The 27876-nt window shown below is 37.9% G+C and overlaps 1 protein-coding gene across 1 annotated transcript in view; it reads right to left on the bottom strand.

The window, feature by feature from the left end:
• The window catches only part of LOC111151962 (tetratricopeptide repeat domain 26), a 44893-nt gene that overhangs the window by 10730 nt on the left and 6287 nt on the right, over positions 1 to 27876 (bottom strand). Inside the window, exons 4-14 of the mRNA XM_022510211.1 lie at positions 26202 to 26251; positions 19418 to 19563; positions 18309 to 18480; positions 12815 to 12889; positions 8023 to 8125; positions 6708 to 6763; positions 5532 to 5585; positions 4522 to 4585; positions 2959 to 3047; positions 2250 to 2333; positions 718 to 787 (exon numbers count right to left, since the gene is read on the bottom strand). Coding sequence (XP_022365919.1) covers positions 718 to 787; positions 2250 to 2333; positions 2959 to 3047; positions 4522 to 4585; positions 5532 to 5585; positions 6708 to 6763; positions 8023 to 8125; positions 12815 to 12889; positions 18309 to 18480; positions 19418 to 19563; positions 26202 to 26251 — 963 coding nt within the window. The remainder of the gene's footprint in view (positions 1 to 717; positions 788 to 2249; positions 2334 to 2958; positions 3048 to 4521; positions 4586 to 5531; positions 5586 to 6707; positions 6764 to 8022; positions 8126 to 12814; positions 12890 to 18308; positions 18481 to 19417; positions 19564 to 26201; positions 26252 to 27876) is intronic.

The raw sequence follows: 27876 nt of genomic DNA on the forward strand, positions 1-27876 counted from the left end.
ATGGTAAACATCACTCACGTAGAAAGTTTGCAATGTTAGCATTAAGCTGATTCTCCATCAGAACTCTACCATATGTACAATACTTAAGTTAGGATTCACATGATTATATCTTTCTAGACTGGGTTGATTTCCAGTTGGTCCCTTTGCTCATCTGTTTAAACGTCATATATCATTCATTCAACCCTACTTATATAGTTTCAGCCTCACTTAGAACACCGATTGCTGCTTTCTCCTGATTTTAAATACTCTGTGAACATTTGAAATGCAGGGGGAAAAAAAGAAGCAAGAAAAGATAATGAAGGGAGAGGGAAAGAGACTGTAGGTTACATAATATACAAAATGTTATGTTTTTGACATTTTATCACTTCTCAGGCCTGCTTCATAATGAAAAGGTAAAATTAGCAAAACAGTATCACTTAACAAAGAACCCTGTAGGCTGACATTCTGGAAACTTTAACAGGGCTGATAGAAAAACTTGGCATCTTTCGTGACTGTTCATGCTAGCTCAACATCGTTATGGTAGAACTAATCACAAGGTAAACGTACATAATACATGAACAGGACCACCCTCACAGAGCAGCATTAATGATGCTCAATTTCAGTGTTTACTCATTCTACAAAACAAAATTAGAAATCTTCACTGTGATTTCCATCCAGAAGATTATGCAACAGAGAAGAAAAAGAGGATTCCTCTGTAACATTTAAAAGAAGACTCACAGCACCGAGCCAACCAACTGAGGTAAATGTAATCATTTTTCATCTTCTCACTTTGGATTAAAAGGAAAACCTGCAAGAAGAAAAAAAAGAAATAAATATGAAGATATTTTTGTCGTAAAAATACCTTATCGGCTTGCCTTAGGTTAATACTTAGTGTCGCCTTCCAGATGGTCAAATTCTCTACATGCCAAGAAAAGGACAAAACTGTGGTGATGTTGACACACTACTCTCAGTTACTGATCTCACAAGCTGGCCGAAGAAATTTGGTAAGGATATAGAAGATTTGAACAGAATAATTAACAACCACATAACACCTATTTTGTTCAAGGATACATAATCATGTTACTGGGCAGTAAAGCAAGTCTCAACAAATTTTGAAGGACTGGTGTAATACAGAGCACACTGGATGACCATAATATGATTAAGTTATAAATCAAAATGAAATAGTCTGGGACACATTTGAAAATTTGACACACGTTTTAAAATAACTCACAAAGAAGACATAATGGAAGGTAAAAATAATAAGAATTTGAAATAATAAGTGGAACATCTTGCTAAATAATAACAAAATCTAATTGAGTAATTCAACTGAATTGCTTTGATTCAGGAAAATCAATTCATGGAGTTAGAAGTCATAGTGGTTAGCCTTGGGAGAAAGGGACGGACTCAAACAATGAGATGACAGGGTTTTTATAGGGTTAAGGTAATACTGTTTCATGATCTAAGGACAGATTATTTGGGTATGTTCACTTTAAAAATTCATCAAGCTGTATACTTTGATTTGGATACTTTTCTCAATGTATGTTATGCTTTTATAAAATAGAGCAGAAAAAGGAAAATAGTAATATGGTTAAAAAATCTATATGTCCCTTCACACTGTACTTCTTAATGTAACCTAAGGACAAAGGAACTTTTCATAATCCTTTGCCCCTGAACATTTTATTTCAGTGAGAAAGAGATAAAAATGTTATATTTTTTCAAGTTTTATTTAAATTCCAGTTAGCTAATATGTGGTGTAATATTACTTTCAGTTGTAGAATTCAGGGATTCAACACTTTACAACACTCAGTGCTCAGCACAAGTGCACTCTGTAATTCCCATCACCCATTTAGCCTATCCCTCACCCCTCCCCTCCAGCAACCCCCAGTTTGTTCTTTATTGTTAAGACTGTTTTATGGTTTGCCTCTCTTTTTTCTTCTTTCCTCTATGTTCATCTATTTTGTTTCACTCTGGAAAACAGTATGGGAATTCCTCAAAAAGTTAAAGGATAATCATGTTTTTAAATAGAAACATTTGAATTCATCAAAAGCATGTACCCGGGGCACCTGGGTGGCTCAGTGGGTTAAAGCCTCTGCCTTCGGCTCAGGTCATGATCCCAGGGTCCTGGGATCGAGCCCCACATTGGGCTCTCTGCCTTGCAGGAGCCTGCTTCCTCCTCTCTCTCTCTGCCTGCCTCTCTGCCTACTTGTGATCTCGGTCTGTCAAATAAATAAATAAAATCTTTAAAAAAAAAAAAAAAAGCATGTACCCACCTCTTCGCCCTCACTTGTATTGCCTGTGGCAGCTTTGGCTTGGGCATAATTAAAGTTAAAGATGTCATCGTTGTAGAAGTAACTCTGAAAAACATCCCAAGAATAAGTCACATTGAATATTAACATACCAATATAACATATCAGTTATACTAGATAAACTCAAAAATAATTTTAAGGAATTAGCTGACACCATCGATGCCACTGTAGTAAAAGGGCCACCTCTAAAAGTTTAAGATTTTATTTATTTATTTATTTTAAAGATTTTATTTATTTATTTGACAAAGATCACAAGTAGGCAGAGAGGCAGGCAGAGAGAGAGGAAGGGAAGCAGGCTCCCCGCTGAGCAGAGAGCCCGATGTGGGGCTCGATCCCAGGACCCTGAGACCATGACCTGAGCCGAAGGCAGAGGCTTTAACCCGCTGAGCCACCCAGGTGCCCCTATTTATTTTTTTTTTTAAGATTTTATTTATTTATCAGAGGGAGAGAGAGAGCACAAAGCAGGGGGAGCGGCAGGCAGAGGGAGAAGTAGGCTCCCTGCTAAGCAAGGATCCCAAATGTGGGACTTGATCCCAGGACTGATCATGACCTGAGCCGAAAGCAGACTCTTAACCAGCTGAATCACCCAGGCGTCCCTCTAAAAATATCTTACTTCTGACACATTATATATAGTATTTTGTAGACAAACTCATCTAAAAAATTCTATACTGACCTTAAATGAGTTGAGGTAAATCAAGACATCATCAAATTGCTTAAGCAGAAAGAAACAGGAAGCCATGCACTGCCTCCCAGGTATTGTATCTGAAATGGAATGGGAAAATAAACTTATTAAACTTATTCAGGTATATTCATGAAACTGAAAGTTCTCTTTGGCTGAAATTTTGGTTACTTTATAATTTAGAGATAGGAATGTACTACAAGACATCTCTCCAGATTCTGAAATTACAGATTCTATTCAGGGGACAAAACCTCAGTATAATGGAGGTTACTGTACTTGAGAGTAACCAATAATCTCTCTCAGGGCTAACACACAGACTCCAGAATGAACACACACCATGCAGGATACAGTATTCCTCAGATGTTCTTCCAAGGCTTTGAGTCTCTCACCCACTCTGACACATGCACATTCAACTATCATGTCTTCGTCTCCATCATCACTCATCTAAGACAATCTAGCACTTCCAGTCTCAAATGGAGAAATCATTTGCCATGGAACCATCTGGTCCAACTTTCTGTCTGTTATTAGATTCCTGTTTCAGATAGTAGAGAATGAGTATAACCCCTCACCCTTGGCACTGGCACTCCTATTCATTCTTGCTCTGTTCAATTTTTCCCCCGTAGCACTTATCACAGTCAGATATACTATATAACCGCTTTCTTTATTGTGTTTATTGTCTGTCCAACTGGACTGTATGCTCTACAAGGATGGAAGACTTATTTTGTTTACTATATTCCCAACACTTCAATAAATTTTTGTTGTATGAATGAGTCAAATGAAGAAAGGAAGTATTATTCAATAAATGGTTTTGGTGAAACATCTGAAAGAAAATGAATATCCGGGGGTGATAAAAATGTTTCACAACTAGTTCACCACAAATACTGTTCATGCTGGCCCTAGACAACTGGTACAAACAGTCATACCAGTCCATACTGGCTAACTATCAGCCCTTTTAATAGCCTTTTCTGAAATCTTACACTCAATCTTGACCGATTAAATCAATACTTTAATAATAAAATAAAGCAACAAACTACTGATGGAAAATATAAGTGAATATTATATAACTGTGGGGGCATGAAAGCACTTTCTAAGCTAGATACCCATGTAAAATATCATTTTAAAAAGATAAGCTTCAATAAGATTTAAATATTTTACATCTGAAAAGATAGCATAGGCAAAATTAAAAGGCAAATGATCCACGAAAAAATATTCATGACATGATGAAAGTTGAACATATAAAGAGCTCTTGAAAAATCAATAAAAGTTAACATTTCAAATAAAAAACAGAATCCAATTTTATAAACCCGCATGAACTAAAGATTACACTTATTCTCTTCTATTTATATAATCTCTCATCCCACTTGAGCTGAGATGTTGAGACGATCTAACCCAATATTCTCTCTTCTATCTCTCCCACAGAACTTCCTACTTGATACTTTGATACTTTGCTTTCAAGGCTGACAAATGTAACCCTGAACAGAGACTCAGCCTTCACCAGTCAATATATGACCGACTCCAATTATGAATCATGTGAATGAGTATTGATTTCAGACATACCACACTCACTCGCTGACCCTCCCACCAGCTGGAAGAACTGCTGGGCAATTTTCATATGGTCCCTCTGAAAAACAAAGCAGAGCTGAGATAGCTGACAGAAACTGAAAATGTTTTATTTGTATCACACATTATAGTTTTAAAATATGTGCCAAGATTTAAGATATATCCTTGTCTTATATCCTCTCCCAAACAAACTCTTATTAGCAAAAGCACTAGAGAATCATAACCTGAAACTAAATTAAAACCTACCCTGGGTCAGATAAAAAAAAGAAGAAAAAAAAAATCTGATCCCCAAACTCTATCCTAAAAAGTAACTTCCTTAAAGGACTCAGTCATTTAGTCATTCATTCACACATTCAACAGATACTTACTGCTCTTTTATCATACATCAGATCTTGTGGTAGGAGCCATGATTGTAAAAAGGACTATTAATTCAAAACACTCATTCACTTATTCAATAACTATTTACCGCCTATCCATTATATGAGGCACTGCAGAGTGAGCAAGACATAAAAATATTTATTTATATCTACTTTGTTTCCCAAAAGGACTTAATGTGCCATAGTCAGATGAAAAAGAACTTAATTTTAAACAGTGTTTTGGTGTTTATAAAAGTATTTGCCAAAGAAACAATTATCTCCATTTTACAGATGCCAAAATTATAGCTCAGGGGTCGGCAGGGTTAACCAAACTCACTAAAAATAAGAATGAAGCTATGCAACGATTTTCAATTATTATTAGATATAAATGCTGCTTAAAATTTGGGCTTTTAAAAGATGAAGCAGCAATTTTAGGGTTAAAGCTTTCTCTCTCTCTCTTTTTTTTTTTTTTGGTCTTTAAATAACAGAATTCTTTTTATAGTGGAACCTAGGTTGGGGAATATGGAGAAAGGAAAGGAACTGCAGATAAGCCTATTTGTAAGCTCACTGCTGATTAAACTTTAACATTCATCTTGATATTTTCCATACATTATAACTGCAACTATAGATTACCAGTGATTTCATACTCACCGAACCCATTTCCTGGCCAAGGGCCGCATTGACCACTCCTTTGAGGATATACTCCTGGCAACATAGAATAACACTAATTAATTCCCAAAGAATGTGTAGCTATGAAATCTTTTTCAAATAAATTTCAACTTGCTGCTTTACATATATTACCAAAAGTTACCCAGAGTCATTTTTCTCTGTTCTATCCCTGGCTTGAATGAAAGAATTAGGAGAATTTCATTTGGTTTTCAGGAAAGTGTCCATATAACGGAATTTGCCATATTTGTAAATTCACCATATTGGTAAATTTGTAAAGTCTTAAGCAGAAAAACTCAGTGGAAACCTCGAGAAGTTTTATTTCAACTCAATGGAAAAAATTAACAATAAAACATTTATGTAATAATTTTTATCACTTTATTAGCCACTGCCATTCTTTATAACCACATCATATATATCATCTCCATTTCTAATCATATAATAACTTTTATTTGCTAATAATCCTTTTCCTAAAGAAAAAAGTATCCTCTGATCTCCATTTGTAAGATATTATCTCTTTTGGAGCCCTGGAGTCTCACCTTTATTGCTTTCAGACTTGGCTCTATTCTTTAACAGACACTTTCCTTAGCAGCTTTATAAATTTTTTATGTAGGTACTATTTTATTTAAGAGGTTTCATAAAAAGAGCAGTACAAAAGATGCTGAAACTTTTAATCTTTTAATACACTTGAGAAAATATATCTGTTTAGATTTCATGGGGTCTGGAAAATTTTCAGTCTTTCATTCAGTAAGTGCAATGTCTGTTACATGCTTAGTGTACACAGTGTTGGAAATACAAACAGACACAGGCCCTGACTGCAAAGAGCTAACAATGTAGTAGGGGAGAAAGAGAAGCTGCAATTATACCAGTGAGATAAACTTTGATATCTTGTTGGTTCCATCAGCATTTTAGATTTCAGTTTTTTCAAACCTCAACCCTTCAGTGGAAATGACCACATATAAGGGAGTTTAAAAACATGAAAAAGTCCAGAATGTTCGTTCTCATATCGAAAGTCTCACAGGACATTCCTAAATCAACATATATGGTCTTTCCTGAGATTCTACAAGTCAGAATCTTCTCAAACATGCCTTCCTGATACCCTTCTGAAATTCTACTTTCAACAGAAGTTGGTTAGCAAAATGGTAACACATTTTCAATTACCTGAGGAGTAGTAGGTTCCAGATCCTTAATTAAGTTATAAGCTTCTTGTACATCATCTGAAATGCAAGAAATAAGTAGCTATACTAGTCTGTATTCCACAGCAAACCCTTCTGAAACAGTCCCAAAAAGGTAAGATCCTTCAGCATTCAAACATTCATGGGAGGTATGATTTGTTTTATCTGTCCTCTAACTCTCCATCAAGTTCAATGTGGAATAATTATCCTAAAGATAACCAAGTATCTTAGGAAACCTGTAAGTCATGAAGCACCTAAAAAAATGTTCAAGCTAAGAATATGGACTGAGTATTATAAAGCAATGGTGTTGTAGTTATATAAGTAAAACAACTGATTTTTAAAAAACACAATATATGTTAAGAATGTAGAAGTGAAATGACATGAAGTTTGAGATTTGCTTTAAGACGTTTCAGCAGTAAAAAGGGACAAGCAGGATGGATGAAAGAACGGCAATATTTTGAAGACTGCTGAATCTGGAATGATTTATTTTGTGTGTTCATATTATTTTGCTTAGTTTGAAAAATTTTATAATAATTAATTTCTGAAATATATAAGATATTTAACTCTGGTCCAAATGCCTATTTCTTTGTGCTTACATATCAGATAGAACTCTTTGCAAGTTCATGTTATTTTAATATACACTTACATTTCCCTCGATGAGGAATATGTTGTCTGGTTGGTTTCTACCATGCACCTATAAAGGCCCACACTGCTAGTCCAGGGCCCACAACACAGTGCCACCACCAATGCATGGTAGCTCCTATCCTGTACTCGACACTGTTAGATCCAAGACTGCTTAGGCGCATGTCTAACAATTTTAACCTTACTTGGGGGGAGTAAATATCCCAGTCTCTTTGAATCAGAGTATTTCTCATAAGAAGCCAGAAGTACAAAGAAACAGAAAGGCAGACAATTAGAGCAAACACCATTAAAAAAAAAAAAAAAAACAAACTCAAGAAAATGTGGATGTGCATTATACATAGAAAAAGAACCATAAGGAAGGGGAAGGAAAAACAGTAGAAAAACTGAAATAGAATGGGTAGAGAACAAAGGACAGAAAAAGAAGAGGAAGAAAGAAAAACAATGAGAGAGAAGGTCAGAAGCAAAAGAAGAGGAAAGAGAGGATTAAGAGAAAAGGCACAACAAATAAGCACCAATAAATTTGTTCTCTCCTATGAACCCGTTGCAAATATATTTTTGGAAGTATTATGGATTTTAAAAGTTAAGCAAGTAATTCAGTTAGAGGTTAAATGCTCTCAAATATCTCATTATAAGCAAGACCAAAGACAAATTTTTCGTACCTTGACGAAGGTAATAAATCACTAAGTTTAACCGAGCTTCGGGAATGACATCAACCAGAGGAGGCAAAACCTGCAAAGCCCCTTCACCTCCTCGGAAAACAACCTAAAGATAGAGAAAGTCAGTTATTATGGCAATAAGTATGAATATATTTATTGGTGGAAATGTTTAATTAAGGAGTTGCCACTTATAACTGGGTACTCAGTTATTCTTTCAATATATTTTTGAAGCTCTCAGTATACACACCACCTTGACCCCATTGAAAGCAGGCTATTAACTTAATTATAGTAAGTGTAAGAAACAGAATAAAGGCATAAGCCTACTGTATACATTTCCTTTTCTCTTCATAAGAACTGCAGAAAACTCTTTAAAGTACCCCAAAATTAATAAAACATTTTCCTAGACAGATATTTTGTATCAAAAGCTCCAAGAAGGGGGCGCCTGGGTGGCTCAGTCAAACATCTAATTCTTCTTTTTTTAAAATGGCTTTATTTATCTGAGAGAGAGAGAGTGTGCACGTGCATGCACAAGCAGGGTTAGAGGCAGAGGAAGAAGAGGCAGAAGCAGACTCCCTGCTGAGCAGAGAGCCTGATTCCAGCACCTTTAGATCATGACCTGAGCCAAAGGCAGAGGCTTAACCAACTGAACCACCCAGGCTCCCCATGTATCTAACTCTTGATTTTGCCTCAGGTCATGATTTCAGGGTTGTAGGATCAAGCCCCACGTCGCGCTCCGCCTCGCATGGAGTCCAAGTGGGATTCTCTCTCTCCCTCTCTCTCCTGCGCTCCCTGCTCTCTGTCTCTTTTTTTCTAAAGACAAATGAACAAATTCTATGAAGGAATTTATATAACCTTTCTGAGCCTGTTTCCTCATCTCTAAATGGCATTAATAATGCCTACCTATCAGGATTATTATGAGGGTTGAATGAGTTAAAGTGGGCTAAATGTGTGGAACGTAGTAGGTAATATTTAATTAACACAGTAAACACTCATTAGCACCTACTGTATGCATGGGATTGTAGTAGGCACTGGGGTTACAGCAGGAATAATCACTCCCGTCACTACATAGGCTACACTCAAGTGGGGAGACAGCCTCAAACAGCAAACACGTAAGTATTACTTCAGTTGACAGTAAATGCTATAGAGAAAAGCTAAAACAAAATACCATTCAGTAAAGCAGGTTTGTGTGCTCTTGTATACCCAGAACCTAGGACAGTGTCTAGCACATAGCAAGTTTTTTCACAAATAAATATACAGAAATCAAGGCCATCAGATATGAACTACCTAATCTCTCCTTTCTAACTAAAAAATATCCACTTGGTCAGCTTTCTTGATTCTTCTTTGTCTGAGATGTTCCCGTCTTTTGCTAAGGTTAATTTTTTTTGTCTTCTTGATCTCCAGACTTTAAAAAAATTAATTCCAGATAAATTAATATACAGTGTTATATTAATTTCAGATGTACAATATAGTAATTCAACAATCCTATCCATTACTCAGCGCTCATCATGATAAGTGTAATCTTCATCCCCATTACCTATTTCTCCCCTTCCCCCATCCGCCTCCCTTCTGCTAATCACCAGCTTGTTCTCTAAAGTTAAGAGTCTGTTTCTTGGTTTGTCTGTTTTTATTTTGTTTCTTAAATTCCACGTATGAGTGAAATCATATGGTATTTGTCTTTGACTAACTGACTTATTTCACTTGGCATTATACTCTCTAGATCCATCCATGCTTTCCCAAATGGCAAGATTTCATTCATTTTTATGGGTGAATAGTATTCCGTGGTAGCCATTGGACTCTATTGTATCCATTCTTCTTTATCTGTTCATCTATTGATGGACACTGGGTTGCTTCCATATTTGGCTATTGTAAATAATGCTGCAAAAACCATAAGGGTGAATGTATTTTTTTGCATTAGTGTTTTCAAGTTCTTCAGGTAATTACCCAGTAGTGGAATTAGTATATCACATGGTAATTCAATTTTTAATTTTCTGAGGAACCTCCTTACTGTTTCCCAGAATGGATGCACCAGTTTACGTTCCCACCAATCGCGCACAAGGGTTCCTTTATTTCCACATCCTTGCCAACACGTTTCCACACATTTAGCCATTCTGACAGGTGTGAGGTATACCTCATTGTGGTTTTGATTTGCATTTCCCTGATGATCAGTGATGTTGTGCATTTTTACATGTGTCTGTTGGCTATCTGTATGTCTGTCTTCTTTGGAGAACGTTCATGTCTTCTGATCATTTTTAAATTAGATTATTCGGGAGTTTTGGTGTTGAGTTGTAGAAGTTCTTTTTTTCCTTTTTTTTCCTCCACACCCAGTGTAGAGCGCAGGGCAGGGATTGAACTCATGATTCTGAGATCCAGACCTGAACTGAGATCAAGAGCCAGACACTTAACCAGCTGAGCCACCCAGGCACCCCGAATTCTTTATACATTTTGGATACTAACCACTTATGGGATGTGTCGTTTGCAAATATCTTCTCCCACTCAATAGGTTGTCTTTTTGTTTTGTTGATTGTTTCATTGGCTGTGCAGAAGTTTTTAATTTTGATGTAGTCCCAATATTATTTTTGCTTTTGTTGTGCTTGACTCAGAAGACATATCTAGAAAAATGTTTCATGGCTGATGTCAGAAAGATTACTGCCTGTGCTCTCTTCTAGGATGTTTATGGTTCAGGTCTCACATTTAGGTTCTTAATCCATTTGGTATTTATTTTTGTGTATGTTATAAGAAAGTGTTTCAGTTTCACTCTTCTGCATGTTGTTGTCTAGTCCGCCCAACACAATTTGTTGAAGAGAATTTTCCCCATTGCATATTCTTGCTTCCTAATTGACCATATAATTGTGTGTTTATTTCTGGGTTCTCTATTCTGTTCTGTCTGTTCTTATGCCAGTACCACAGTATTTTGATTACTATAGCTCTGTAGTGTATCTTGAAATCTGGGATTGTGCTATCTCCAGTTTTGTTCTTTTTTCTTTCTCAAAATTGCTTTGGCTATCTGGGGTCTCTTATAGTTCCATACAAATTTAGGAATGTTTGCTCTAGTTCTGTGAAAAATGCCGTTGGTATTTTTATAGGGATTGCATTAAATCCCTATTTGGGATTTAATTGGGCATTAATTGGGTTAATTAATTAATTAATTAATTGGGTATTGGGTTTGTACTACCCAATTGCTTTGGGTAATACAAACGTTTTGACAATGTTTGTTCTCCCAGTCCATGGATCTCATAACTTTTAACTCAATCTGGACCTTGTTTCTCTATTAATTATTCTATCTTCATTAGTCCTGGTCCTACTCCTCAGCTTAAACATACACAAGGGTTTTTGCTTTCTTGAAAAATCTTTTGGTGCCACTGTTCCCCCTGGAGAGTGCCCTATTTTTCTCCTTCCTTTTAATGCCACACTTCAAAACTGTGTGGCTTACTGCTTCAACCTTATTATTCTCTCACTGCTTAACTCCTATTCCCAGCACACTAGTCAACTTACTCTCTTTCTTCCATGTTTAGTTGTCAGGACTGTAGCTATCATTTCTCTTATAAAACTCCTAAATCTGCTCTCCAGTCTTTATCTCTCTCCAAGCTTGATTTCCAGACTACTATCTCTAACACATCATTCTCCACAAAAATTTAAGTTGATAAACTAGATGAGAAGTGAAAAGAGGTAGAAGCTCATAATAGAAACTATCCAGAAAAAATTATATCTGTGATGGAGGCCTGAATTAGAGAAGGAATGGAATAAATATAAGACTTTGCCAAGAAAGAATCAACAGGATTAAGTGACCAAGCAGAAATCAGAGGGAAAGGGGAGGAGAGAGCCTAAAGCAGAATTGGTGCTAAAAAAAAAGAATAGAGAAATCAGAAGGAGCAGGTGTGGCTATTATTGATGCCATTCTCAGATGAGGGATCTGAAACTCAGCACTATCATGGAATTTTCCCAGTGTCCCCAGGTGTCCGAGTTGAAAGAAGGGGCTACGTATCCACAATATTGCATGATCAATTACGCTGAACCTGAATATGAACACATTTTTTTTTTAATCAAGGGTCATCACAGTCCAGCCTTCAACCTGACCGCCTTTTTACTTCTCCACTAAGACTTTCTTTTTCACTATGTTGCAGGCACACTTTCTGTTCTAGTAAACTTAGCCTGCTCATGACTTTTCATTTATGTCATTTTTGTTCTAATTCCCTATCCTTGCCTTCCGTGAACCTTCTTTTTTTTTTTTAATATTTTATTTATTTATTTGACAGAGAGAGATCACAGTAGACAGAAGCAGGCAGAGAGAGAGAGAGAGAGGGAAGCAGGCTCCCTGCTGAGCAGAGAGCCCGATGCGGGACTCGATTCCAGGACCCTGGGATCATGACCTGAGCCGAAGGCAGTGGCTTAACCCACTGAGCCACCCAGGCGCCCCTTCCGTGAACCTTCTAAATCTCAGCCATCCTTCAAAGATGAACCCAAGTTGGACTTTCACCAGAAAAATCCTTCCCATTTATTGTAACCCACAAGGATACATGTTTCTTGGTCTTTGCCAACAAAATGAACGCTTGGGCCCTACACTGCCTTGCACTTCTTTCTAAACATTATGCATGTGTTACTGCCCTCCCAGTAAGGGTTTCCTTGAGGTAAGAACCCGATATCTGAAACTTATTTTTCTTTCCTCCATAGTAAGAGTTCACTTGGAGTAGAGAAGTATTTCTTGCAATATCTCCCTTCATTACCCCTTCTAACTGCTGAGATATACCAAAATAGGCTATAAGACTCAATTCAGTCAAGACAGGAAACTGCTATTCACCAGATTGTGCCTGATGAGTTCTTTAGCAAACTCAAAGGAAGAAGAAGCGTTGTCCATCAAGCTTTTGAGTTCTGCCTGAAATTAAAAAAGGAAAGGCTTAGGAAAACGACAAGTGTATAGTTCTTATACCACATATTTGCACAATGTTTTACAGTTTACACAGAATTTAACATGCCATTTCATTCATATTTCGTTTGTTCCTCAGGACTCGAAGAGTCAGTGTGATTGTTAACCTCATTTTACAGATGAGAACATTGAGGCTTAGAAACAATAAATGACTTGAAACTTACACTAAGCAGCAAGTTTGAAACCGGTGAGCTCATGTCTGAAGACTCCTACTTAATCTTTTCTTTCAGAGTCAAAGGTGATTAAGGAGCTAAACTTAAAAACTGGGGTTGATTCTTCAATCTGACCATTCTACCTATATCCCAAATTCTCTTAGTAGCTCCTGTCGGCTGCACTGTTATATAGCACAATTAAAATACCTTCTATTATTTATTAGACCTATCAGATCTCTTCTGTATTCTCTCACCCCCTTCACTCCCTATAGAACAAATGGCCAGCCATTTCCAGCATCTTCGCTAATACCCTAGATTCACCTATCCTCCCTCAGCTTTTTATTATTCCTACCTTGCCAATCTATAATTTTGAGTTATCGTCCTTTCCTCCTTTTTCTATTTCCATCACTTAGGTAGCTAAGCTTCTCAGGATAAAATAATTAAATTCTTGATTGTTCTCACTAACCACTACACTACAAACATGTTCTATTTGATCGCATATGGAATTGAGCCTCTACCTCAGCAAACTTTTTTTTTAATTTCTTTTTTTTTTTAAAGATTTTATTTATTTATTTGACAGAGAGAGAGATCAAAAGTAGGCAGAGGCAGGCGGGGGAGGGGGAAGTAGGTTCCCCGCTGAGCAGAGAGCCTGATATGGGGCCTGATCCCAGGATCCTGAGATCATGAACTGAGCTGAAGGCAGAGGCTTAACCCACTGAGCCACCCAGGCGCCCCCTCAGAAAAATTTTTATTAATCCCGTCTCTTGTCCACAGCAGAAATTCCAAAGTGTTTGGTAACATTAGGCTAGATCAGCAGTTTGCAAGCTTTTTGATCTCAGGATATCTTTTACAATCTTAAAAATTGTTAAGGATCCCGAAGAGCTTTTGTTTACGTGGATTATAGCCCACATAAATAGCCCATAGTACAATATATATTGTATTAGAAATTAAAAAAGAAATTTTAAAGTATTCAATTAATCAAACATAAGAAGAAGCCCACTACACATTAACACAAATATTTTTCATTTAAGAAAACTGCATTTATGGAACAAAAACTTAGTGAGAAGAACAGCACTGTTTTATATTTTTGCAAATCTCCTTAATGTCTGGCTTAAAAGAGGACAGCTAGATTAGCATGTCTCTATCTGCATTTGATGTGTTTTGAAATCTGCTATCTCTGGAAAGCTTCACTGCACAGTTGAGCAAAGGAAAGTGAAAAGGCAAAATCTTTTATATCATAAGGACAATTCTTATTTAAGGCAGGGCCAGCCGGAACTAGGGCTGGCCGAGTGAGACGCCTAGGGCACAGAACTGAAAGCAGCACTCACTGCACATGAAAAGATGTTCAACATCATTAGTCATCAGAGAAATGCAAATCAAAACCACAATGAGATTCCACTGCACACCCAATGGGATGGCCACAATAAAATAACTGCTGGCAAGGATGTAGAGAAATCGAAACTCTTACACACCGCTGGTGGGAATGTAAACTGGTGTAGCTACTCTGTGAAACAGCCCGGCAGTTCCGCAATTAAATATAGAACTCTATATAACCCACCGATTCCACTCCTAGGCATAAGACCAAGAGAAATGGAAACATGTCCAACACATGCCCAAGAACATGTACACAAACGCTTATAACAGCATTATTCGTAATAGGCCAAAAGTGAAAATGACCCAATGTCCATCAGCTGATGAATGGAAAAATAAAATGTACTGTATCCGCATAATAGAATATTATTTGGTCATAAAAACGAATGAAGTACTATATAGGCTACAATATGATGAAATTTATAAACATGCTAAGTAAAAGAAGACAGTCATAAAAGTTCACACATTGTATATCACTTTTTTTTTTTTTAAAGATTTTATTTATTTATTTGTCAGAGAGAGAGAGGGAGAGAGAGCAAGCACAGGCAGACAGAATGGCAGGCAGAGGCAGAGGAAGCAGCAGGCTCCCTGATGAGCAAGGAGCCCGATGTGGGACTCGATCCCAGGACGCTGGGATCATGACCTGAGCCGAAGGCAGCTGCTTAACCAACTGAGCCACCCAGGCGTCCCTGTATATCACTTTTATATGAAATATCCAGAATTGGCAAATCTAGAGTCAGAAAGCAGATATGCAATTGCTTGGGCTGGGGGGATGGGGGGCCAGGGGTTGATGGAGTTCCTAAGGAGCATGGGGTTTCTTTTTGAGGTAATGCAAATGCTCTAAAACCGAGCTGGTGATCACACGTATCTGTGAAAAGAATGAGAGCTTTGTGTGTGCACTGTGCCAGGTCCCAGGACACACATGTCAAAAGACACAGTTTCAACACTCAATGAGCTTGTCTAGATGAAAGATAATTAGGCAACTATCAAATAGTACGCATGCTATCTTATGTATGTATATATACCTATATATATCTATAAATATACCTATATGTATCTGTCTATCCATTCATCTATCTATTTATATATAATCACACATAAGAAAAAAGAAGAAAGTAGCCCTAAATTTGCAGTCAAGTCTGTGCACTTTAGGGTCACATAAGGGTTTGAGATCTGAATTTGTCACTTGTTAGTTGTAAAGCTTTGGGCAAGTTATTTAAATTACCTCAAGAATTAAGTGAATCATTACACATTATGTCATGCTAACTACAAAAGGGCAGAATGCTACTGGTGTTTATGGAGAGAAGGAGCCATAGAATATTGGATGTATTATACAAATTCCTGGAGGAATGCCTGATTTTTAAGTGGCTTAATAAAATTATGGGCAAACACAAACTATATTCTATTGCTAACACCCTCCCCCACAAATAAAGTTTGTCAGGGTACATTTGACATTGTTGTTGACTGCTGAAATACATTATAAAATTAATATGCAACCTGCACAGACACCATTTCATATGAAAAAGCATGTCTTGGGGCACCTGGGTGGCTCAGTGGGTTAAGCCTCTGCCTTCGGCTCAGGTCATGATCTCAGGGTCCTGGGATCGAGCCCCGCATCGGGCTCTCTGCTCAGTAGGGAGCCTGCTTCCTCCTCTCTCTCTGCCTGCCTCTCTGCCTACTTGTGATCTCTCTCTCTCTCTCTGTCAAATAAATAAATAAAATCTTAAAAAAAAAAAAAAAAAAGAAAAAGCATGTCTTTTGGGCGACAGGAAATACAGTTTGGTGCCCTGACTTGCATCGTGCTAGACCTCCAGAATATTGGTTGACCATGCTACCCATATCAGATTATGGAAAGAACATGTGCAGACAAAATGTAAACATTTAATAGACTGGAAAAAATTTGGAAAAACTCCCAAGATTAACTCAAGATAGAAAGGCAAGAATATATTTCTTTTTTTTTTTTTTTTTTTTTTTTTTTTTTTTTTTGTCAGAGAGAGAGAGAGGGAGAAAGCAAGCACAGGCAGACAGAGTGGTAGGCAGAGGCAGAGGGAGAAGCAGGCTCCCTGCCAAGCAAGGAGCCCAATGTGGGACTCGATCCCAGGACGCCGGGATCATGACCTGAGCCGAAGGCAGCCGCTTAACCAACTGAGCCACCCAGGCGTCCCAAGAATATATTTCTTTTATTTGTTCTTACCAAAGGCCATAAACTCTACCAGTTTACCATTAAACTGCTGGAGCTGGAAACTAGCCAATTAGGCAGACCCGGGGGACTTTGTAGTTGCAGTGAGTACACCCAAGAATGTATTGTACATAACATATAAATGGACTGCTCGATTGCATACTAAGCAATTGAAGTGGTGGGCATTTGTATTGCCATAACAGACCACTTTTATCAACGTAAGCCACAAAAATCAATCTGGGCCTATGCTAAGGGCACAAGCTTTCCATTCCACCCCTCCCACAATTACTAAACACTGTTTCACTCAGGAGCTGCGTCTGCTATCAGCTAAAATATGGAAATAATGTCTCTTGCTATGGCATTTACATAGTGAATTTTGCTTTGATAGAGTTAGTTTGCTGGTTTCAGTTCCCTTCCCTCCTCCCCCAGTGGCATGATACCAGCTGGAACTGGTTTTTGGACAAGGGTGGGATTTTAAAATTTTGACACATGCACAAATTTTACATCGAATTTTGATGGCTTCTGACATCAACTAAAATAATGGTTGAGGAAGTAATTTCCATGGCCCCTCTCACACTGTTAATCTAAAAATAGCCTACATAGGGGCACCTGGTTGGCTCAGTTGGTGGTGTGGGTGACTCTTGATCTTGGGGTTATAAGATTAAGCCCCATGTCGGGTGCAGACAGTACTTAATAAAATCTTTTAAAAAAATCACCTGTTTATCACATAAATAAATAAATAGCTATAAATAGGTATAGTATAGAATATGCCCTCTTTTTTTTCCTCTCTCTGTATATGTTTATGTATGTGTGTGTGTGTGTATAACGTTAAATAAAAGGGGGTCCCTTGTATGGCCTACTATGCACTCTCAGTTTCCTATATAAAGAGAGCTGTAGCAGAATTTATCCACAGAATTGCCAGAGAGACTAAATAATAGATACAAACCATTCTGCATATGCCTAGAAGTTAGCTAATTTCTAAGTATTTATAAAACGTTTACCACTATTGCCTCATGGGATAACCCTGAAAAAGATGCTGAATTATACCAAGCAGAATGAGGCATTCCAGGAAATGAGAATGTTATACACAAAGCCATGATAGTAGGAAAGCATGGTGTGTGGAATAACATCAATGGCTAGACGGGAGAGGACAGGCTAGGGCAGGGAAATTATTTAAGGAACCGAAATAAAAGATGAGGAGTGTCCAGACTAGAGCAGTGGTAGAGGAGAAGAGATAGCTAAGATGCAGAACTGATAGGAACTGGTAGATGTTTAGATGGGGCACTGAAGAAAAAGACAGATGGAAATCTTAGGTTTGTGATGGGATTTACACGCCAGTGACAATGAACCACAGAGCCACAAACCTATTTTAGAGGAAAAAGAACAACTGTCCACTTTCGACACATTTAAGGTAATGTAAAACATCTCGGTAAAGATCGTCTACAATACATTAGACACACAGAATTCAGAAATCAACATTTTTTAAGAATATCTAATCAATATAAATATTTATATATAGTTGGTTCTTACAGAATCACCCTGGCAATAACAAAGGGATATTATATTAATTAGGAGATACAAATAATAGAGTCTTATGAATAACCCAAAAAGTATAGGGTTATTCAAAGTGGAATTAAATAAATTAAAAACACATTTCCATCACTACCTCAGCTGCTTTGCCATTGTAAAGGCGAAAATGATTACAGGCCTTAAGATTGAGTGCGATGGTGCTATCAGGAATTTGCTGAAGGTAAACTGCCAGAACTTCTTGAGACACATCATAGTAATCCAACTTGTAGTAACATAGGGCCACGTATACATTGAGGGCAAGGTATTCCCTATTAGATGAAAGAATTAAGGTTAACCGTTTAAGTCTACTTCATAGTAAGGTTGTCAAACTACAAAGACTTCTTTAATGGCTCAAACTGACAGCCAGGTGAGGAGGACATGAACTTGCCTTTTGAATAAAGAAGGCAAGGTATCATCCGTGCAATATTTTCCTTTTGTATTGTAGTATGTGGATGTTGTGATTTAAGTAGACAGAGAGATGACAACTAAAGGAGAAAGGGAAGCATTCAATTCCTACCAGTTCGTGTTAAAAAGACCAAACTTACGCATGCTCTAACTGGGCTAAACTGTAAATAAGCATGTATCGGACAAAGGACAGACACACAAAGCTAGCAGACTCAATGACTGGGAAGGGGAATGGGTGGGGTGCAGGTAAGCAAAAGGGGAGAAGGCAGGTGGATGAGATATTTTTGGGAAGTGGGAGAGATACCCAGTGGTCAGTGATAAAGTTGGAATGTTAGTTCTTCAGAATGTTTTATTTCTAATTTTGTCGGCAAGTTCCCTACAACCTAATACAACGCTGAAATGATAAATTTAGACCATGCATTTTCAACAAGGGCCATATCATCCCCAAAGGGGTAAAGATCCTTATGAAGAAGTGGAAAACTGTACTCATTTTAAGTATAAAGCATAGATATACATTCAGTATATACATGGACATACAGTGTATCTGTGGTTTTAAAATTTCACGAGAAGGTGATGGGGTGGGGGGAAGACCAAAAAGACTCCTTGGAAGGGTGATAGTGAAATAAAAGTGGAGAAATCCTGATCTGGAGAATAAGGAGTTCTTAATCGGACCACATTATTAGCTAAACAGATTTGAACACAGAGTGATAATAGGTTGAAAGAACACTAGGTCCTCAACCAAATCAGTTACAGAAAAAGCTAGCAAAATGAGATTTGGAGTAGACAGGAAAGGACACCGACCTGTTATCTAGCAGTATTCGCTTATAAATATCAATAGCTTCTTGGTAGTGAGATCGCATATAGTGGATTGAGGCCAAACTGAGTTGATCTTCTGTGATATCCTGAAGATTCTGATGAAAGTTCATCAACTTCTTCTCATCATTAAACTAAAATTGTCAGAGGGAAAAAGACATGTAAAGATTCATGAGAGTACAGTTAATCGCCACCTATGGTACAGAGATTTTAATTCCTTCTCTTTCAGCCATTTTGGTCTCTCAGTTCTCCCTATTTTCGTTCAGTTCCTTGTCTTCTCTCCTGTCTCTCCTTCAGAGTAAGAATGAAAACAGCCTCTGGAGGCAAGGCCTTTGAGTCACAGCTAATATTAATTACTTGACCCCCCCTTCCTTTCTATTTTTTCCCCTATGTCTTTTTATCATTCTTATATGCTGTTTATAAGAGACACATTTTAAAATATAAAGACACAGGGGCGCCTGGGTGGCTCAGCGGGTTAAGCCGCTGCCTTCGGCTCAGGTCATGATCTCAGGGTCCTGGGATTGAGCCCCACATCGGGCTCTTTGCTCAGTGGGAGCCTGCTTCTCTCTCTGCCTCTGCCTGCCTCTCTGTCTGCTTGTGATCTCTGGCTCTCTCTCTGTCAAATAAATAAATAAATAAATAAATAAAATCTTAAAAAAATATATAAAGACACATTAAGGTAGAAAGTTTAAAAGTATGTAAAGAGAGGGGCACCAGGGTGTCTCATCTTAAGTATCTAAGGAGATATAATAGACAAACACCAAACAAAAGAGAGTGGTGGTATACAAACATGACGAAGCAGACTTTACGTGAAGAGAAATTTTTAGAGATAGAGACATTGCGCAATGATGTTTCAATCCACTGGTGGACAGGACAATTCTAAATTTGTATGTACTTAATGATAGAGTCTGAAAAACATGTAATGCAAAAACTGAAAGAACTAAACAGAGACAGATAATTACACTATGAAACTTTTAAATGTGCTAAGAATAATCGTTTTCATATACTGCCCATGGATGATTTGATAAAGTTTCCATAAAGTAATTTAGAAATATCAATTAAAAGCTTTATTTAAAAATATTTATTTATTTTAGAGCGAGAGGGAATCTGTGCATGTGTATATATGTGTGTGTATACATATGGATATATATATATATGTATGTTATATATATGGAATATAACTCAGCCATGAAAAAGAATGAAATCTTGCCATTTGGGACAAAATGATGGATCTAGAGAGTATGATGCCAAGTGAAATAAATCAGTTAGAGAAAGTCAAATACCATATGATTTCATTCATATGTGGAATTTTTTTTCAAAATCTTTTTTTTTAAGATTTTGTTTATTTATTTGACAGAGACACACAGAGATCACAAGTAGGCAGAGAGGCAGGCAGAGAGAAAGAAGGAAGCAGGCTCCCTGCTAAGCAGAGAGCCCGATGCAGGCCTTGATCCCAGGACCCTGGGATTATGACCTGAGCCGAAAGCAGAGGCTTAACCCACTGAACCACCCAGGCGCTCACTCGTATGTGGAATTTAAGAAATAAAACAAATGAGGAGAGAGAGACAGGCAAACCAAGAAACAGACTCTTAATGATGGTACCAGAGGGGAGGTGAGTAGGGGGATGGATTAAATAGGTAATAGGGATTAGTAAGTATTAAAAAATTAAAAATAAACAAATAGACATATACATACATATGTACAATCTGAAAGTCAAATAACTAGGAAACATTAAATTATGATACATGCATACAATGAAATGTTATAAATGCCATTTTTTTTAAAGATTTTATTTATTATCTGACAGACAGAGATCAAAAGTAGACAGAGAGCCAGGCAGAGAGAGAGGAGGAAGCAGGCTCCCTGCTGAGCAGACAGCCCAATACGGGGCTCGATCCCAGGACCCTGGGATCATGACCTGAGCCGAAGGCAGAGGCTTTAACCCACCGAGCCACCCAGGCGCCCCTATAAATACCATTTTAAAAAGTCACAGTCTTGGGGCACCTGGGTGGCTTGGTGGGTTAAGCCTCTGCCTTTAGCTCAGGTCATGATCTCAGGGTCCTGGGATTGAGCCCTGAATTGAGCTCTCTGCTCGGCAGGGAGCCTGCTTCCCCCTCCCCCTCTGCCTGCCTCTCTGCCTGCTTGTGATCTCTTTCTCTGTCAAAAAAATAAGTAAAATCTAAAAAAAAAAAAGTCACAGTCTTAAAGACTATTTAGTGACTCAGGGATATGCTCATTGTATAAAGGTAAGTTTAAAAAAAGAAGGCAGAATACAAAAACATATATTTGGCATGAGGCTCATTCTTCAAAACAGAAAAATGAACAAAATATAAATATGTGTATAAAAATAATTATCTTGGGGTGCCTGGGTGGCTCAGTGGGTTAAGCCTCTGCCTTCGGCTCAGGTCACGATCTCAGGGTCCCGGGATCAAGCCCCACATCAGGCTCTCTGCTCAGCAGGGAGTCTGCTTCCCCCTCTCTCTCCGCCTGCCTCTCTACTTGTGATCTCTCTCTGTCAAATAAATAAATAAAATCTTTAAAAAAATAATTATCTTTATTTATTTGAGAGAGAGAGAGCACAAGGAGGGGGAGAGGCAGAAGGAGAAGCAGACTCCCTGCTGAACAGAGAACTTGATATGGGGCTAGATCCTAGGACCCCGGGATCACGACCTGAGCTGAAGGCAGATGTTTAACCAATGGAGCTACCCAAGCACCCCTTAAAAATAATTATTTTAAATGGAGATATAAGATAACAAAAGGCTGAAATGCAGTTTCCTTTATTATTTATTTTTTTAATTTAAATTTTAGGTAGTTAACATACAGTGCAATATTGGTTTCTGAAGCAGAATTCAGTGATTCATCACTTACAACACCCAGTGCTCATCGTAACAAGTGCCCCCTTTAATGTCCATCACCCATCTAGCCCATCCCCCACCCACCTCCTTCCATCAACCCTGTTTTTTCACTATCGTTAAGAGTTTCTTATGGCTTATTTCCCTCTCTCCTTTTTTCCCCTCTTCCCCCTTCCCATATGTTCATCTGTTTTCTTTCTTAAATTCCACATGAGTGCAATCATATGGTATTTGTCTTTCTCTATTTCACTTAGCATAATAGACTCTAGCTCCATCCATGTCATTGCAAATGGCAAGATTTCATTCTTTTTTTATGGCTGAGTTATAGCCCATTGTACATATACACCACATGTTCTTTATCCATGCATCAGTCGACGGACATTTGGGCTCTCTCCATAGTTTGGCTACTCTTGATAATGCTGCTATAAACACTGGGGTGCACATATTACTTTGAATCTATATTTTTATATCCTTTGGGTAAATATCTAGTGGTGCAACTGCTGGATCATAGGGTAGTTCTATTTGTATTTTTAAAAAGATTTTATGTATTGATTTGAGAGGGAGAGAGAGAGAGAGAGCATTATCGGGGGGAGGGGATGCGAGAGGGGGAAAAGCAGACTCTCCACTGAGGGAGGAGCCTGACTCTAGGCTCTATCCCAGGACCCTGAGATTATGACCTGAGCCAAAGTCAGATGCCTAAGCAACTGAGCCACCCAGGTGCCCCTGGGCAGTTCAATTTGTAACATTTTGAGGAACCAGCATGCCATTCTCCAGAGTGGTTGCACCAGTTTGCATTTCCATCAACAATGCAAGAGAATTCCCCTTTCTTTGCATCCTCACCAACCCGTTGTTTCTTATGTTGTTAATTTTAGCCATCCTGACATGTGAGATGGTATCTCATCATGGTTTTGATTTATATTTCCTTGATGATGAGTGATGCTGAGCATCTTTTCATGTGTCTATTAGCCATTTGGGTATCTTTTCTGGAAAAGTGTCTATTCATGTTTTCTGCCCATTTCTCAATTAGGTTATTCGTTTTTTGGGTATGGAGTTTGATTAAGCTCTTTGTAGATTTTGCAAATATTTTCTCCCATACTGTAGGCTGCCTTTCAGTTTCATTGACTGTTTTCTTTGCTGTAGAGAACTTTTTTTTATCTTGATGAAGTCCCAATAGTTCACTTTGGCTTTTGTTTTCCTTGCCTCAGGAGAGGAATCTAGCAAGAAGTTGCTATGGCTGAGGTAAAAAAGGTTGCTGCCTATATTCTCCTCAAGGATCACGATGATTTCCTGTCTCACATTAAGATCTTTCACCCATTTTGAATTTATTTTTGTGTATGGTGTAAGAAAGTGGTCTAGTGGGGCGCCTGGGTGGCTCAGTGGGTTAAAGCCTCTGCCTTCAGCTCAGGTCATGATCCCAGGGTCCTGGGATCGAGCCCCCTGTCAGGCTCCCTGCTCAGTGGGGAGCCTGCTTCCTCCTCTCTCTCTGCCTGCCTCTCTGCCTACTTGTGATCTCTGTCTGTCAAATAAATAAATAAAAATCTTAAAAAAAAACATTAAAAAAAAAAGAAAGTGGTCTAGTTTCATTCTTCTGCATTATGCTGTCCAGTTTTTCCAACACCATTTGAAGAGAATGACTTTTTTCCATTGGATATTCTTTCCTGCTTTGTCAAATATTAGTTGACCATACAGTTATGGGTCCATTTCTGGGTTCTCTATTTTGTTCCACTGATCTATGTGTCTGTTTTTGTTCCCGTACTATACTGTCTTGATCATCACAGCTTTGTAATAAAGCTTGAAATCTGGAATCATGATGCCTTCAAGTTTTGTTTTTCTTTTTCAGAATTGCTTTGGCTATTCAGGGTCTTTTGTGGTTCCATACAAATTTTAGGACTATTCTAGCTCTGTGAAAAATGCTGATAGTATTTTGATGGGGATTGCATCAAATGTGTAGATGGCTTTGGGTAGTACAGACACTTTAACAATGTTTGTTCTTCCAATCCATGAGCATGGAATGCTTTTCCATTTCTTTGTGCCCTCTTCCAATTTCTTTCATAAGTGCTCCATAGTTTCCAGAGTACAGATGTTTTATTTCTTTAGTTAGATTTATTCCTAGGTATCTTATTGTTTTTGACACAATTGCAAATGGGATTGATTCCTTAATTTCTTTGGTGTATAGAAATGCCAACAGATTTTTGCACACTGACTTTATATCCTATGATTTTGCTGAACTCATGTATCAGTTCTAGCAATTGTTTGGCAGAATCTTTCAGGATTTCTTTTATGTAGAGTATCATATCATCTGCAAATAGTGAAAGTTTCACTTCTCCCTTGCCAATGTGGATGTCTTTTATTTATTTATTTTTTGTTGTCTGATTGCTGAGACTAAGACTTCCAGTACCATGTTAATTAGTAATGGTAAGAGTGGACATCCTTGTCTTGTTCCTGACCATAGGGGAAAGGCTCTCAGTTTTTCCCCACTGAGGATAGTATTAGCTGTGGGTCTTTTGTATATGGCCTTTATGATGTTGAGGTTTGTTCTAGCTATTCCTACTTTGTTGAGTCTTTTTTTTAATCAAGAAAGGATGCTATATTTTGTCAAATGCTTTTTCTGCATCTATTGACAGGATCATACGGTTTCTATCCTTTTATTAATAAATCGTATCATATTGATTGATTTACAAATACTGAACCACCCTTGTAGCCCAGGAATAAATCCCACTGGATGGTGGTGAATAATTCTTTTAATGTACTATTGAATTCAATTTGCTAGTGTTTTATTGAGAATTTTGCATTTATGTTCATTAGGGATATTGGCCTGTAATTCTCCTTTTTAGTGGGTGTAGATTTTATTTTCTCTTTCAACTTTTGCTTACATATACTTTATTTAATAGAATTAATGTGTAACTTCTATAATATGGAAAATTATTTTTAAGAAACCATTTTATGATGATGACCAAAATTACTGCTGGAAGCCAGGGGTGCCTGATTGGTTCAGAAGGTACAGAATGCAACTTTTGATCTTGGGGGTCATGAGTTCAAGCCCCATTAAGTGTAGAGCTTACTATAAAAAAATAAAAGAAAATTTGGGGTGCCTTGCTGACTCAGCTGGAAGAACCTGTGACTCTTGATCTCAGGGTTGTGAATTCAAGTCTCCTGTTGGGTATAGAGATTTACTTAGATGAATAAACAAAAACTTAAAAAGGGGGTACCTGAGTGGCTCAGTCAGTTAAGCATCTGCCTCTTGATTTCAGCTCAGGTCATGATCTCAAGGTTGTAAGATCAAGCCCTGCATCAGGCTCCACACTAGATATGGAGCCTGCTCGAGATGCTCTCACTCCCCGACCCTACTCTAGTATGTTCTCTCTCTTAAAAACAAAACAAAACAGGGGCACCTGGGTGGCTCAGTGGGTTAAGCCGCTGCCTTCGGCTCGGGTCATGATCTCAGGGTCCTGGGATCGAGTCCCGCATCGGGCTCTCTGCTTGGCGGGGAGCCTGCTTCCCTCTCTCTCTCTCTCTCTCTGCCTGCCTCTTCATCTACTTGTGATCTCTCTCTGTCAAATAAATAAATAAAATCTAAAAACAAAACAAAACAAAACAAAACTTACTGCTATAAGGCAATTCTGAAAAGTGTGTGTTTCTAGGAGTTAAGATAAGGTGTCTTAGAATCTGCTTCCAAGAGACAATAGGATACTTGAAACAAACAAATCTTAAATGACTACTATTTAAAAAGACCTAAAATCTAACATCTCTTATTGGTAAAGAACACTATGAAAAGAAAATCCTATAAAATCAATACCTATATTCTACTTGTTCTAGAAATACCATTAATAAGCATTTCTAGTTCATTATCTTTCACCATTGTTTTTCATAAGAAGAAAAAATATTTTAAAACAAAAAATGTGATATGAGAACATAAATACCTTATGAGCCAAGTGGAAAAGGAGGCGGTTTTGAAGTCGGCTTTTTGGAGCTGTAAAAAAGACGTTCAAGCTGCTTATTAATTGTCTATGGCACTTAGTCCTTTGCAAGAATAACATGAGACTCAGATAATCTTCCCAAATCCTTATCTATGTGACCCTGATATGTCCCGACTATAATACATATTATTTTCATCTGGTATCTACCTGCAGAAGCAACAACTGCATCAGGAACCAGGAAAAAAAAAAAAAGTTCTCTTCTTCCCCAGCACTTGTTCTACTAGCTTCTATCATGGTGACCCACAGCATAGGACACCACACACACAGTTCTGGTAGCAGCCCACCACCACGCTGCTCACACACTGACCAAACACTGGAAATAAAGTTATATTTATCCCAATTCATGTAGAAATCCCTGTCATTCAGCTGTTCTTCCAAGTATTCTTTGTCAATTCCTTCTGAAATCTCCTTTTCTACAGTTATACAGCCATATTTCCTTAGATACTAGCTCAATCTCTACTCCACAGATCTTCGAGCATGATCATCGGCCACACTTCAACACTCAACCAGGTGAAAAGGTTAACACTTTTCAAGTTCCAAATCCCGTTTGCACTGCTGAAGAATTTTCCTAATTCTGGATGCCTAACCCTACATTTTTTTTTTTAAGATTTTATTTATTTATTTATTTGAGAGACAGAGATCACAAGCAGGCAGATAGGAAGGCAGAGAGAGAGGAGGAAGCAGGCCCCCCGGCTGAGCAGAGAGCCTGACACGGGGCTCGATCCCAGGACCCTGGGATCATGACCTGAGCTGAAGGCAGAGGCTTTAACCCATTGAGCCACCCAGGCGCCCCCATTTATTTATTTTTTTCTTACAGAAAAAACTCATACTTCAAAGCATAAAAAAGAAAAAAAATTATGTGGCAAGATAGGTAGCTACCCTGATCACTTTCTGTGTGTCTGACACTGTTCTAGGTACAGATACAGTCTAGAAACATAAGAAAAATAAGTAACTTAAGGCCTATATAATTAGATTAAGAAAAACTATATCAGAACACAGGACACAGTTTGGGTACAAATCAAGAAAGGGTCCAAGTTTCATGTGATCCCTGAATTTGAACTGGAACAGTTCCTAAATATGTATGAATCTGTTAATTCTCTAAGAATTCTATCCTGGAATATATTCTTCCCTAACAAATTTCCTAACAAACATTCCCTTGCCCAGTTTCTCTACATTTCTTTGAATTTAATTTGATGCATACTCTCATTATTCTTAATCCTTCCTCCCCTGTTTCTCTTTGCCCTGTTCTTATTTGCAAGTTGATGTCTAGTTCTTAGACAGCTGTGAGGACAAGTAAAGCAAATGACAACTAGTCTGGATTTTTCAAGCAGAAATTACTTGGTTTCTCATTCAGAAGCAGGGAAAACAGCTATAAAATCCACATCCCTAGGGCTTAGACAGCTCCCTCTGACTCCTACAACAGCATGAATATCCTATACCATGAGGGGGCCCAAGAAAGAGAACTTGCTCTTTTGCTTCTTTCATTCTGCTTATCTGCTGTAGCTTCTGGGAAGGTGGGGTGGGGACAGGAAGCAGCACAGAGATTAACACTCTCTTTAAACATAAAATTGCTCAGATTCAATGTTCTTTGAAGATTAAATCTATTTTTCAGTTTTTT

Source organism: Enhydra lutris, unplaced genomic scaffold, assembly GCF_002288905.1.
Source record: "Enhydra lutris kenyoni isolate GAN:26980312 unplaced genomic scaffold, ASM228890v2 scaffoldscaffold27, whole genome shotgun sequence".
NCBI lineage: Eukaryota > Metazoa > Chordata > Mammalia > Carnivora > Mustelidae > Enhydra > Enhydra lutris.